The 15,339-nt window shown below is 44.7% G+C and overlaps 1 protein-coding gene across 1 annotated transcript in view; it reads left to right on the forward strand.

Moving 5' to 3' along the window:
• Positions 1–14,632, forward strand: part of ITSN1 (intersectin 1) — a 223,768-nt gene extending 209,136 nt beyond the window's left edge. Inside the window, exons 33-39 of the mRNA XM_024758245.1 lie at positions 3,788–3,955; positions 8,166–8,378; positions 9,373–9,494; positions 10,555–10,637; positions 10,944–11,027; positions 11,838–12,011; positions 14,484–14,632. Coding sequence (XP_024614013.1) covers positions 3,788–3,955; positions 8,166–8,378; positions 9,373–9,494; positions 10,555–10,637; positions 10,944–11,027; positions 11,838–12,011; positions 14,484–14,632 — 993 coding nt within the window. The remainder of the gene's footprint in view (positions 1–3,787; positions 3,956–8,165; positions 8,379–9,372; positions 9,495–10,554; positions 10,638–10,943; positions 11,028–11,837; positions 12,012–14,483) is intronic.
• The last annotated feature ends 707 nt before the right edge of the window (positions 14,633–15,339 follow it).

Below are 15,339 nucleotides of genomic sequence, written 5' to 3' on the forward strand. Positions count from 1 at the left end.
AAACTCTTAGAGGAAAACATAGGAAGAACACTCTTTGACATAAATCACAGCAATATCTTTTTTGATCCACCTCCTAGAGTAATGGAAATAAAGACAAAAATAAACAAATGGGACCTAATGAAACTTCAAAGCTTTTGCACAGCAAAGGAAACCATAAATAAGACAAAAAGACAACCCTTAGAATGGGAGAAGTTATTTGCAAATGAATCAATGGACAAAGGATTAATGTCCAAAATATATAAATAACTAATGCAGCTCAATATTAAAAAACAGTCAACCAAATCCAAAAATGGGCAGAAGACCTAAATAGACATTTCTCCAAAGAAGACATACACATGGCCAAGAAGCACATGCAAAGCTGCTCAACATCACTAATTATTAGAGAAATGCAAATCAAAACTACAATGAGGTATCACCTCACACCAGTTAGAATGGGCATTATCAGAAAATCTACAAACAACAAATGCTGGAGAGGGTGTGGAGAAAAGGGAACCCTCTTGCACTGTTGGTGGGAATGTAAATTGATACGGCCACTATAGAGAACAGTATGGAGGTTCCTTAAAAAACTAAAAATAGAATTACCATATGACCCAACAATCCCACTACTGAGCATATACCCAGAGAAAACCATAATTCAAAAAGACACATGCACCCCAATGTTCATTGCAGCACTGTTTACAATAGTCAGGTCATGGAAGCAAACTAATTGCCCATCGACAGACCAATGGATAAAGAAGATGTGGTACATATATACAATGGAATATTACTTAGCCATAAAAAGTAATGAAATTGGGTCATTTGTCGAGATGTGGATGGATCTAGAGAGAGTCATACAGAGTGAAGTAAGTCAGAAAGAGAAAAAAAATCGTATATTAATGCATGTATGTGTAACCTAGAAAAATGGTACAGATGAACTGGTTTGCAGGGCAGAAATTGAGACACAGATGTAGAGAACAAACATATGGACACCAAGGGGGGAAAGAGGCGGGGGTGTGGTGGTGGTGGTGTGATGAATTGGGTGATTGGGATTGACATGTATACACTGATGTATATAAAATTGATGACTAATAAGAACCTGCTGTATACAAAAATAAATAAAATTAAAAAAAAACCAAAAACACACAACAACCAAAACCAAAAATGTGTAGAAAACCTAAATAGACATTTCTCCAAAGAAGATGTACAGATTGCCAACAGACACATGAAAGGATGCTCAACATCACTAATCATCAGAGAAATGCAAATCAAAACTACAATATGGTATCACCTCACACTGGTCAGAATGGCTATCATCAAAAAATCTACAAACAATAAATGCTGGAGAGGGCATGGAGAAAAGGGAACCCTCTTACACTGTTGGTGGGAATGTAAATTGATATACAGATGTCGAGAATGGACCTGAGGACGCAGAGAGTGGGAAGGGTAAGCTGGGACGAAGTGAGAGAGTGTCATGGACATATATACACACTACCAAATGTAAAATAGGTAGCTAGTGGGAAGCAGCAGCATAGCACAGGGATATCAGCTCGGTGTTTTGTGTCCACCTAGAACGTGGGATAGGAAGGGTGAGAGGGAGATGCAAGAGAGAGGAGATTTGGGGATATATGTATATGTATAGCTGCTTCACTTTGTCATACAGCAGAAGCTAACACAACATTGTAAAGCAATTATACCTCAATAAAGATGTTAAAAAAAATAATTACAGAAAATGATGTCAGGTACCAGGCTGCTTGTATTTGAATCTTGGTACCACTCCTGTGTGCCCTTGGGCAAGTTACTTAACTTCTCTGGGCCTCAGTTCCCTTATATGTAAAATAGGTATGCTAATAGTACCTACTGCATAGGGTTGTGAGAAATCAACTGAGTGAATATATGTATGTCTGGCTCCTACTAAGCCATATATAAATGTTAGATTTATCATTTAGTTTACTTATGTACTAAGTGTACACAAAATTCAAATTCTCTGGTAATAAAAGAAATGCATAAGCAAACAAGAAAATACCTGCTTTTGGCTTGCCAGGTAGGCATATATTGAAAAGATTGTGAGTCCTCAGTGTTGGCAAGTTTGCTTGTGGAAGGTAGACTGGTTCAGCCTTTTGGAGGGCGATGTATACATCAAACTCCACACTCTCTTTGGCTCAGCACTACCATCTCTAGGAATTTATTCTAAAGAAATAATCAGAGAAATATTGAAAAATTGGAAACATGAAGTTTTATGGGAAGGAAACTGTTTAAATGCATTGTGGTTCATCCTTACAATGACATATTATAGAATCTTTAAAAATGATGCTCTATATACTTCAATTAAAAAATAATAAAATGATGATCCAGATCCATATAAAGTGGACACTAAATGCTGTGCTATAACTGACATGAAGTGGGAAAGAAGCAAGTACAAAATGGTACAGTGTAATATGGTAGCATGATCCAATGTTTATTTTTTTTAAACTATATGTATTTATATCTACGCAGAGTGTATTAACAGATAGGCAGAGGTTATTTCCAGATGGTGCAATTATGGGTGGTTTTTAGGTTTTTTATAACTTTCTAAATTTTCTAAATTTTATACAATAATAATTTTACAATGAGAAAAAACATAAACCTATTTTCATTTTGAAAAACAAAAAACAAACAAAAAAGAATTCACACAATTCAGCTATGTGGGCTTCCTGTCGAGAGCAGTTGTCCTCAGTCTTGACTGTATGTTAGAATCACCCAGGGAGCTCTAGAAAATTCTGATGCTTGAGTCCCACCGCTGGGGATTCTGATATGGTCAGAGTTGAGGCATCAGGACTTTTCAGAGGGACTCTAATGTACACCCAGGATCCACCCGGGGCTGGGGTTGTTGTTTGGAGATGATTGGTGGACACACAGGACACAGATTGGGTGTTTTCCTCAAATTGGGTGCCTCCTTAGGACTTTAAACCAAAGTATACCCTAGAGATGAGATATTATTCAGGGTAAAGCCCACTTGACTTATTTGTATATGGACAAGGCCTGGGCAAGTACACCCTCAAAATAATCCTAGTACATTGCAAAGATGGCTTAGGACCTTTCTTCATTCTTAGTGTCTTTCCTCAGGATGACTGTTCTCAGTGTCCTCAAAGTCCTTTGAGAATCTGATGGTAACTGCTGTTACTTTCTGAGCACCTTCAAAGGGCCAGGTACTTTGCAAAGTGCTTTACTTGTATCAAGCCATTTAGTCCTCCAAACAACCTTATGAAGGAGGTGCTATTAGTATCACCATTTTTCATATTAGGAAAATGAGGCTCAGAATATTTATGTGACTGACCCATATCATGGCTGGTCAGTGGCAGGGCAGGGATTTTAAACCAGGAAGTCTTGCTCTAGAGCTGGCACTTTTAACCACTGGCTTGGAATAATTTATCCAGAAAAATGCCTTTGCTCAGATGCACCCATTAGCATGTAGTTCCATGGGTCCATAGATGCCTACAGCTGTGCATGGACCCAGGAAAGAGCCATTCTCCAGGGAGAAAGCCACATGTGGTGCGATATTGCCCTTGCTGTAGCCACTGCCCTCCTCATACCCCAAGTATAGATAATGTGGCAGCCCCTGCCCCCTCAAGGGTCCCCTGCCAACAAAGAGTGGTCATCTCTCTCCATGTCATTGCCAAGGTGGGTGCTTAGAGCTGCAGTTGCTCTTGTGGGCACTGTTCAGGAAAGGTCTGTGCTATGTCCTGCCTCTGTTGGGTCTGGCCCTCCAGGACAGTGAACTGCAGGCTCACCCACACTGCCTAAGGATGATGTCTTCTGTTCTCCAATGTAGATCCTGGAAAACACTCCTGAAAACCACCCAGACCACAGCCATTTGAAGCACGCCCTGGAGAAGGCAGAGGAGCTGTGCTCCCAGGTGAACGAAGGGGTGCGGGAGAAGGAGAACTCGGACCGGCTGGAGTGGATCCAGGCCCATGTGCAGTGTGAAGGCCTGTCTGAGGTAGCGCCTTAGGGTGTGACCTGGGTCTCCCCCACTGAGCCTTGGCAGCTGGCCTGAAGGAGGACGAGAAAAAAACATGAATTGTCCTCCCTATTGGCCTCCAGTTTGCTAATTCTCTCTTCAGCTGCTTCTAATCTGCTGTTTAATCCATCTACTGATTTTTTAAAATTTCAATTATTTTCTTTTACCCTTTCCAGCATTCTAGTTATTTTCTCTAATCTGCTGGTTTCTTTCTTGTCTTGGTCCTTTCACAAATGACCATGCTTCTCATTTATTTCCTAACACATTTAAAATATATTCTTGTACATTTCAGATCTGATTATTCCATTAACTCAGGTTATGAGTTTCACTGTTTTGTCTGTTGCTTCTGCTAGCTCTCACCACACATGTCTGTTTCCCTGTATGTACTTTGATTTTTGATTGTGAGCTCAACATTCCTTGGAACTTTATCTGTAGGATCTTTGAGGTCTGAAGTTGTATTCCTCCTGCAAGGGTTGCTAGCTACCAGGATCACCCTAAATTAGATATAGAGGGGTTTTCAGATCACACTAGTGTGTGAATTGTGGTTGTAAACTTAAATGAGAACTGCATTGTGGTTACAAATTCTCAGGGACATTTTTTTTCCCCTCCACTTACACCAAGTTCAAAAACAAGCAAGTTTTCTTGGTCATCCCTTCTGTGCTGAGTTTACTTATCATTCTTCCTTTGAAGTCTAGCGTTTTGGGATCTCCTGTTATCTCATGTGGGCCCTGGATATATCTCCTGTCTCTTGCACCCTCCATAGCCTTTAAAATGGAAGCTTAAGGTCACCAGATTTAAGAAAGACTCTCAGGGATAAAGCCAGCTTAGGGGCTTGTTTATCTTCCAGGGTTCACATTTTCATGCTGTTTTTGGCCTCTGCAAATTTCTTATTTTCAGTTTTAATTTTTACCACCTCACTTGCATTTAAAAACTACAGTTCTATATTTTATTCGGTTTTGAAAATTTTCACTGGGTGAGTCAGAGTCTCTAGTCCACCATACTACCAGAAACAGAGTCTCTTCTGTAGTATTTGATTCTCTTCTTGTCCTTTATCTTTACTTTAGTCTCATTCATTCTTTCTGCCTGTTCTCACTCTTTCTCTTTGCCTCTGTACACACACACAGATACACATACATACACACATTCATGCACACACACCATTGACTAGGGTTTACCAAAATGCCCAGGCAGACTGTCTCCCTCACCCACTCTCCCTGTGGCTCCTTCCTTCTTACAAGTTTCAAAGGCATTAACTACCTAAGGAAGTTGCACCACTGCTTCCTCCCTGCCCTGCCTCCTGTCCCCCTTCTGTGAAGGTGTGGGATAACCAAAGTTATGGAAGCAGCCATGTGGAAACCAAGGTGATGGATGTGGGTTCCCATTTTGGAACTGTGTTGATAAGCAATCCAGCAGCATTCACTGGTTGGTTGGCTTACTTATTCATTCATTCATTCAATAAACATTTACCGAGCACCTGCCCATGTGCCTTGCTCAGTACTAAACACTGACATGGAAATCAATAAGATGTGACCTACACCATCTCAAGAAGCCTACAGTCCTGGACCAAGTAGAGGGATCAAACCAATACTTACCACACAGTGTGAGACGTTATGAGGCAGATCTAGGTGCCAAGTGCTGTTGGACACTCATGGAGGAAGGAACCGTCATGGAGGGATTCAGGGACGTGTTGGAGAAGGTGACACTCGGCTGGGTGTTGAAGGATGAAGATACCTCTCCAGGAAAGAATCCAGGGGGAGGGCATTTCAGTGGAGGGCACAGCCTGTGCAGGACTTGGGTGAGCAATGCAGGGTGACAGGTGATAAGCTTTAAGGCAAGTTGAAGCCAGGGCAAGGAAGGGCTGTGTATCATTCCCAGGAGCATTAACTTGATCCTGAAGACAGTGGACTTGAACAGCTCCTGAATCTGCCAGCCTGAAGTGCAACTGTGCACTTTTTCTTTTTTCTTTTTCAATGTTCCCTATCTTTTTTCTTCCTTTCTTCCTTCCCTTTCTTCCCTTTCTTTCTTTCTTTCATTCTTTCTTTCTTTCTTTCTTTCTTTCTTTCTTTCTCTCTCTCTCTCTCTCTCTCTCTCCCCCTCCCTCCCTCCCTCCCTCTCTTCCTTCCTTCCTTTCTTTCTTTCTTTCTTTCTTTTTGCCACACCACGTGGCTTGCAGGATCTTAGTTCCCTGACCAGGGATCGAACCCAGCCCCAGCAGTGAAAGTACAGAGTCCTAACCAATGGACTGCTGGGGAATTCCCCTCACTGTGCACTTTTAAAGGGGTCCTTCCCTGAGTCTCAGGGCAGCAGTCACGGGACTCAGTGAGGCCTGGGTCTTCATCTTAGAACATTAAGAATAGGGAATTCCCTGGTGGTCCAGTGGTTAGGACTCCACACTTCCACTGCAGGGGCATGGACTCAGAGGACTAAGATCCTGCATGCCACATGGCACAGCAATAAAAAAAACCCTCAAAACATTAAGAATAAAATAAACTCTTGTCATTTGCTTTTTTGGGATGTATATATCCTCTTTGAAATAGACTGTTGTCCTTCTTTAGTGATCGATCCTTCCTGGCTGTTGTACACCAGCTTTCTGTATGGTCTGTTTTGTCTGTATAGTCAGGGTTCACAATCGTGGGGAGGGGGCGTGTTGGCTTCTGTTTCCTGGCCCAGATCTGGACACACACCAGTGATTAAGTTTCAAATAAATGCCGTCTTTGGCATTCTTGTCTTAAGATCAAGAACTATCAAGTCTGTTCCCAATTCACATATGTTCAGTGTTAGCCTGGCCAGTTGGAGGCTCTAACCTTTGAGTGTGAATAAACCACATCAACTCTATGTCATCCAAGTGAATTGCTAGATTCATTGCCCCCAAGTGGCTTGAACTCTCTCTTGGTGAGTAAAAAGGGCTAGATTGACATCCTTTGAAGGCTCTCTTTGTGGTGTCACCTTCAGTCTTTGGGGCTCCCTCAGAACCTCAGTGGGAGGTTAGAGGCCCTCGTCCCTCCTTGTACCTGAGAACAGAGTGGACTGGTCACGCTTCCTTGCTGCCTATAGGTCTCTGGTCATAGAGGCCCCACTGATTCTTTCTCCCACACTGGAGGCAGACAGGTGGCCAGCAGCATCTCTTGGGGAATGTGTGTTGTGAACTGTCACCTCTTCATTAATACTCTTCTCAGGGAGGTCTGTAGGGTTCATAGCTCTGGAGAGAGTCTCAGCCTTGAAGGCTGCTGGATGGAGGATACCCCTGGGGCCCAAGTGTGGGCAGGTGGAAACCTGAAGTTCTGACTCCTGCCTGGATCGTATCACTTCCTGGGCACAGCTGTGGCCTTCCCCTCCCTCAGTCTCTCCCCCGCTATCCAAAAGGGGGGCCTTAGTGGGGTTATATCTTCTACAGTCTCCCTCTGCCCCTTTAGAACCTGCTCACAGGAGATGATAGAGCCCAAGGGGGGATGATAGAGCATGAGATGATAGAGCCCAGGGGGATGACAGAGCTGCGTTTCCACACTTAGATCTGTCTCCAAGTTTTGGGAAGTGGAAGGAAGAGAGCTGCCTGTCCCCTTCACATTTTCAGGGCTAGTGAATTGGGTGAGATATAATGGGCACCAACAGTGTCTGTTCTGCTTGGCTTCGAGGCATCTGTCAGCACCACTGAGTTTTGTAGTCCACCCATGTGGTAGGGGCCTGGACTCAAGCTGCGCCTTGGAAAGTAGCATTTGTCCTGTAGAACTGTACAGGGAGAGTCTCTGCTGCTTTCCAGAACCGCGTAGGACTGTCTGAGCCTGTGCAGGGCCATCATTGGAGCTGGTTCATGCCACACACAGCACATACCCATTAAGGAGGGAGAGGGCTGAGTGTTTTCTTCCTGCTGCCCAGTTTCCCCAATAAATACAAGGGGGAAAAGCACCAGTCGCCCTGAGACACTGAGCAGACCTCAAGGAAAAGCATTAGGAATTATAGCCAAAGTTCATCGTGACACGTGGAATCTCCAGAACCACGACTTTGACTTCTTGGCTCCAAAAGTCCCTGCCTGAAGTTTTCAAAGCAGTCCTTGATTTGAGCCTAAGTTACAGGCTTCAGATTCTGATGGAACCCATGCTTTCAGATGCAGAAAAACAAAACAAAACGAAACAAAACAAGAAAATGACCTCACTTCATCCTGTCTTCTTTGGGTTTTGTTTTCCTTTCTCAGCAACTTGTGTTCAATTCAGTGACCAATTGCTTGGGGCCACGCAAGTTTCTTCACAGTGGGAAACTCTACAAGGCCAAGAGCAACAAGGAGCTGTATGGCTTCCTCTTCAACGACTTCCTCCTGCTGACCCAAATCATAAAGCCCCTGGGCTCTTCGGGCACCGACAAAGTCTTCAGCCCCAAATCAAACCTGCAGTATAAAATGTACAAAACCGTAAGTTTGATTCTAGATTGCAACATCAGGGTTGATGTTTGGGGGAGGAGGAAGTTTCCAAAAGGAGCATTTCAGCAGGGTTTGGAGGCTGTGGCATACAGGAAGTGCAGGGGCTGAGACAGGATTTAGGGTGACCACAGCATCACGGGTCCAGCAGTATCAGAAAAGGAACAACGCTCAAATCAATTGACGAAACATCTATTAGCTGTCAAGTGGCTACTGTGGGTCCCCCAGATGTGTTGAAGATATGCCTTGCCCTGGTGGGGTTCCCGGTCTAGTGTGGCAGGTGTGGGAAAGTTCGAGACTAGAACTCAAGCACCCACTTCCTGAACATTCCCAGATCTCCCTCCAAACTTCTCAAGATGGTTTGGAACATCTGTGCCCCTCACCTTTTTCCAGCAAAAGCCAGTCTAAATAGTCAACGTGTAGAGAATTTTCCTAAGCTGTTTATTTGGTCTGCTTCTACGTGCATGGCTGTGTTTGTGTGTTTTCGTGTCATGGGATATTGTTTTTCTAAACTTGTCTCTGTGTGGGTATTTTCACAGAAGAATTTTCTCTGAAGCAGCAGTTAGCTTTATTTTGGGAAAAAGCACAATGTACTTATGTAGCTTGTCACTAGCAGCTTTGTATGAACAACTTGGAGAGAATTGCTTGGAGGTAGAGTTGATGGAAACTGCTGACTAGGATATACTATGAGAAAAACAGACCCATCAGTTCTTATTCTGGAGGACTTTAAAAATACCTGCAAAACGGAGGGGGGAAATCCATATTTATAATTTGCAGTATCTGAAAGTCAATATGAACACAAAATCATTATTCTGGTATAGTTTACTGAAACACCCTCCCACCCCCACTGCAGACACACACACACACACCCTTCACCCTCAGTCTAGTTTATTAGAACACGTGCATGTAAGCACACACACATACTCGTAGTTTATTGCAATACACGGCCCCCAGTCTGGTTTTGTAATGGCTGTGCATTATTTTTCAGCCTATTTTCCTAAATGAGGTTCTAGTAAAATTACCCACTGACCCTTCCGGGGATGAACCCATCTTCCACATTTCCCACATTGACCGAGTCTACACCCTCCGAGCAGAAAGCATAAACGAAAGGTAAGACCTGCCTCCTCACTGGCACTGGGCGCCCAGGTCCCACCAGGTGTAGGACAGATGTGGGACATTTAATTAATCAGCAGGTCCCAATGTTCCTTCAGTTGCAATGCCACCCCCTCTGGCTGGAGGTGGGGCGGGGGCATGAGGGTGGGGCTGTCTTAATACGTTTTTCTAGAGTCTCTCGGAAGTTTGACCCATGGCATGAATTTTGCAAAGTAAAAGACATTGAAATGAATTTTGCTTGAGAATTTTTTAAAAAGCAATTTTCAGAATCTGAGATAAATGGAGCATCTTGTTTCCCAAGGTTTCCCAGGTGGCAGAAACCAATAGGAAAGTGATTTGGGGATGGATAGGACCACCTAATCCTGACCCCCTCCTCAGCTGGCTCCCCTGGACAGACGTTCTGGATCCTAGAACTGTGGGCATTTTTGCTTTAATCTCTTCTTCAAGGTTCTGCCCCGGAGCCAAATGAAACAGATTATTTTCTGAAGGGTGAACTTGACATAAGACCTACAGCATTCCAAGAGCATTTGTGCCAAAAAGCAGGAAATTGGCTAAAGTCGTCATACATATGCTTCTCAGGAAAAGGAAGGCGAAAACATCACGCCAAGATGTTGGGGAAAGCCAAGATGCTTTCCCCGGCGTGTGTGTGCTCTTTCATGGAAAGTGGTTCCTTATCTGGGAAATGGTTTCTTTCCTTGGATGGTTTAGTAAGAGAAATCCTTCTGGCCTTATTGGATTAGGCAAATATGTGTTGCTTTTCAAGAAGGAAGGAAGAGGAGTTGTTGCCAACATCTCCTCCAGGGCAGCATTTATCATCATAGATTTTCTTCCATGGGGACGCAAACTCAGGTCTTGAGTACATCAGTAAAAATATCACTCATGCCTTTGTTGTGCATGGTAGAAATCATGATTAGCACCATGTGACATAAAACCAGACTTTCTTTGCTGAGCCTTTGTTGTAAAAATCAAACGAACAAGGCAGAGTCCTAGAAACTGAATTTGTACAGACCTGAAGCCTGAGTTCTGTTTGGCACCGTTCTGTCTCTCCCTTTCCAAGGACCGCCTGGGTGCAGAAAATCAAAGCTGCTTCTGAACTCTACATAGAGACGGAGAAGAAGAAGCGGGAGAAGGCGTACCTGGGTAAATACATCGCTGGGCAGAGGGGCCCGGGATCCCGCAGAGTGGCGGCAGAGAGCCGTTTGGTTGTGCCTAGAACCCTTAGAGCTGGAAGATGGGCCTGGGGGTAGGGGAGAGCCTGAGGGGGCAGGCAGGCGGAAGAGGGAGAGCGGGGGTGCAGGGTGAGGGGTGGAGAGCAGATTCCAGGATCAAGGAAGCGAGAATTCCAGGTGGAGTAGGGGTGGGGAATTGTTCTTGCTCCCCAGGCAAACCAAAAAGGCAGCAGATCCTAAACGGGAGCATTTTGTGTTGTTTCTCTTGCTGTCATAGTCCGTTCCCAAAGAGCCACAGGCATTGGAAGGTTGATGGTGAACGTGGTTGAGGGCATTGAACTGAAACCCTGTCGGTCACACGGTAAGGACCCAAGAGGCCCCCTCTATCACATATTAGTGGTGGAAGCCTTTTCTGCATCCCCTCCACCTGGCTTTAAAACAAATGTGCTGTTTCCATAATCCTCAATTTCCTTCCAGACTTGGTTTTTGTAGCACTTGTTAAAAAAATTTTTTTTAAATTCTTTTCGACCGTTTTGCTTTCGAGAAAGATCTGAGTGGCTGCCCTTTCACAACACAGTCAACCCCTCTGTATCTGCAGGTTCTGCACCTGCGGATTCAACCAACTGCTGATCGAAAATATTCGAAGAAAATCTGAAAAATTTCCAAAAAGCAAAACTTGAATTTGCCACACACTGGCAACGCTTTACATAGCAGTTACATTGTATTAGGTTATTACATGTAATCTAGAGGTGATTTAAAGTATATGGGAGGATGTGGGTAGCAAAGACGATACCATTTTATCTAAGGGACTTGAGCATTTGGGTATTTGTGGAGGGTTCTGGAACCAGTCCCCGTGGATACTGAGGGATGACTGTGGTTTTGACACAATCTAGGGCTAAAGTGAGGAGACAGGAAAGGCTTAGTTTTGAAGCCCACTAATGTAATTATTTAAGTATTATGAATATTTAAGTAGTATACTTTAAGTATGATGCTGGATTGTGTGAGTTTCCGCCTGGATTCTCCATTTTATGCAGCTTATTAAGTGTGGCATTGGAGTGAGATCAAAATGAGGGGTGTAGCGGGAACAGCTGCCACATGACTGTGACCCCGCCACGCTCACCCAGAAGAGCTGGGCGGCAGGCGGGAGTCAAGCAGGCTCTGTTCCCTCTAGGAAAGAGTAACCCGTACTGCGAGGTGACCATGGGCTCCCAGTGTCACATCACCAAGACAATCCAGGACACTCTGAATCCCAAGTGGAATTCCAACTGCCAGTTCTTCATCAAAGACCTGGAGCAGGAGGTCCTCTGCATCACCGTGTTCGAGAGGGACCAGTTCTCTCCAGACGGTGAGTAAAAAGCGGCCCCGAGGCACCCTTCCCCTTTCGCTGTCACTTGGCTTTCATGGCTAAATATTTTCTACCTGGGAACTTGGTGCCCAGAATTTCTTGGGCTTCCTGCCAGAAAGATGAGGTTGGCATTAGACAAGACTCAGCATCCCTTGGAAAGAGGCCTTCACTGATGCCAGGTTGTCTCAGAGAAGGTGGACAAGGTATGCTTGGTCTAGAGTGGTCCAGCTGCCCTAGAAAAGACCATGGTCCTGTGCTTCCCCAAAGCAAGTAAATGCAGAGAGAGCTATACCACAAAGCCTCTGCCCAATTCTTTAGTCCTTGGCTAAAAGCTATGGTGAAAATTCATAAAACTAGCCAGTAGAGCAAGAAGAACATTAGCCCACAAAAAACGTGGCAGAATCAATCAGTGCCCTTTGGGTGACATTTCTGGTTAATTAAAGGGATGGGATTGTGTTGGATGTATCATCCCTTCAACCAACTTTCTGTTTCTGCTTGAGCCTGGAAAAAAAAAATGGGACTGGCAATGATTCTGAGAAACTTCTCTCTCCCTTCCTCAACGCAACAAAAATAAGAGAGTAAGTTTAAAGATTGCGGTCTCAACCTAATTATATTCAAAGGAGTAAAATTAAGTGCTAGGAGTGAGGGTCCAGTGCAGGCATGATCTGTGCAAGGCTTAAATTGCTCCACGTGGCTTTTGTCTTTTCGTACTTTTATATGAATTATCTCGTTGTGAGTTAGTTACTATTAATTGTTGCCCAGAGATGGTCACATAGCTGGCTAGATGTTAGAGCATGACCAGACCGATCTGACTCATAAGTCTGGGCTCTTAAGCACTGTGTTTCAATGGCAATTTGGATTTAAATTTATTTATTTTTGGCTGCGTTGGGTCTTCCATGCTGCGCACATGCTTTCTCTAGTTGCAGCGAGCGTGCTCGCTAGTTGTGGCTTACGTGCTCTAGAGCGCAGGCTCAGTACTTGTTGTACACAGGCTTAGTTGCTCCGCGGCATGTGGGACCTTCCCGGAGCAGGGATTGAACCCGTGTCCCCTGCATTGGCAGATGGATTCTCAACCACTGAGCTACCAGGGAAGTCCCTCATTGGCAGTGTTAATTCTGATAAATAAAGGCTTGAGGTTGGATTTATTTTAGTAGTGAAATACCACGACACAATGGCAGCTCCACTGGAGTTTAAATTGCAAATCCTAGTATTGTTCTTACTTCAAAGATCATTTCCATGAAATGCACAAGGGGAAAAATAAACCGGTATCTTCCACCAGAAAAAGTTCCCAGGTTTTAACCGTTGAAAGAAAAGCTGTTTCCTGTACAAGTGTTCCTGGATCATAGTATATTCCAAAAACTAATCGTTGAATGAAAAAATGAAGGAGTTAATGGTCTGGAGGCCCATTTAACACCATTGTACATTTGCACAGCATCAACAATTGTTTCAAACACGCTCACGTCCATTCTCATACTGACTCAATATTTGATAAAAAGTGGTGTTGAGATAGTCCTGGGAGCATGGCTGGAAGCGCGCAGCTCCCGTACTGTCACCTCCTCTCCACCCCCTCGAGTTTGCTCTCTGGCACTTACAGTGGTGCATTATAAGGACCAGCCCTTGTTCACCATCCTTGGCTTTTCGAAAAGGAGTGTAACATCGCGAAGCATGTTCCTGGGTCAACCCCTGGGAGAAACTACTGTCCAATTTTTGTCCCAGAAATAGCTGACTTTCTTCTAGGCAATTTCTTTAAATTTCATGTAAGTTGCAAATTGCTCAGCAGATAGGACATCTGGTTCTGCATTGCCTCCCAGGAAACTCATAGCCCTTTGGGGGTCCTCGAGTGTGAGGAAAGTCTGTGTTTTGAGCTCCTTCTGGGCTCTCCTTCATCCCCATCCTGGTACCTTTTTGTTTTCACTTCATTTAGAAGTGATGCTGGGCTTCCCTAGTGGTGCAGTGGTTAAGAATCCGCCTGCCAATGCAGGGGACAAGGGTTCAAGCCCTGGTCCGGGAAGATCCCACATGCCGCGGAGCATCTAAGCCCGTGTGCCACAACTACTGAGCCTGCTCTCTAGGGCCCCCGAGCCACAACTACCGAGCTTGCATGCCACAACTACTGAAGCCCGTGCGCCTAGAGCCCGTGCTCTGCTACAAGAGAAGCCACTGCAATGAGAAGACCCTGCACTGCAACGAGGAGTAGCCCCCGCTCACCGCAACTGGAAAGGGCCCGCACGCAGCAACAAAGACCCAATGGGGTCAAAAATAAATAAGTAAAATAAATGAATTTATTTTTAAAAATTAAGAAAATAAAAATTATGCTGTCATTGCAGTCCCTGAATTCTCAGAAACTGACCTAATTCCCTTTTGGAAGAAGGAAGAGTATAACAATTGGCTGGGACATTCCCAATATGCCAAGTACCTGCCTTGAAGAGAAGGCATCCTCTCTGAGGAGGGTCTGTGTGTTTCTCCTTTCAGATTTTTTGGGTCGGACGGAGATCCGCGTGGCTGACATCAAGAAGGACCAGGGTTCCAAGGGTCCAGTTACAAAGTGTCTCCTGCTGCATGAAGTTCCCACGGGAGAGATCGTGGTCCGCTTGGACCTGCAGTTGTTTGATGAGCCTTAGGGAGCCGGCCCAGGGTGTGCTTGGCAGAGCTCCAGCCTGAGGCAGCAGGTGCTGTCTGGAAACGGTGTTGCTTTTCGAGGACCACTGTTTGGTGTTCAGCCACAGGGCAATAGGACAGCAAAGACAGGACCCTCAAAGCTTCTGGGAATACTTCTCGACAATCCTTCCCCCTAAACAATTTCCCATTTTGTGAAGCAAAACTGTGGTTTCCTTTGTTTTCACTGCAGGGCTCATCATGGCTTCCAGGGTCTTTGAAATCCCATCGCCCCCAGCTACGTTCAGTTGGGAGTCTGACCCATCCCTGGGCCCGAGGCTTGGGTCTGGTTACTGTAAAATAGGTTTATAAATGCCATGTCTGTATGTTTGGAGAACTCACGTAATCCTCCTGTTTCTTACCTCCACCAGCCTCCAGGTAGGCCCCCTGACCTATGATGCCGAGTCCTTGGTGTGTTCAGAAATAATCATGATCTCGTTATTGCTTCAGAATCTCATTCTCCCCCTGGGACCTTATTTGAAATGTTCCCCTGCATCTGATCACTCGGGAGACGGTTGCCTGATCAGACACTGGTCTAGCTCTTTGAAGAGCTGGTCCGTGGAAGATTCCAGCTGTTGTGCTGTTAGAGCATTTCCAGTCTCCTCCAGGTCTTTTATTGCTAGACGTCAATGAAAACTATCACTGGCTACTATCAGGTTATCTGATTCTGATT

The sequence above is a fragment of the Neophocaena asiaeorientalis genome, unplaced genomic scaffold, assembly GCF_003031525.2.
Source record: "Neophocaena asiaeorientalis asiaeorientalis breed wild unplaced genomic scaffold, Neophocaena_asiaeorientalis_V1.1 scaffold45, whole genome shotgun sequence".
NCBI classification, from domain to species: Eukaryota; Metazoa; Chordata; class Mammalia; order Artiodactyla; family Phocoenidae; genus Neophocaena; species Neophocaena asiaeorientalis.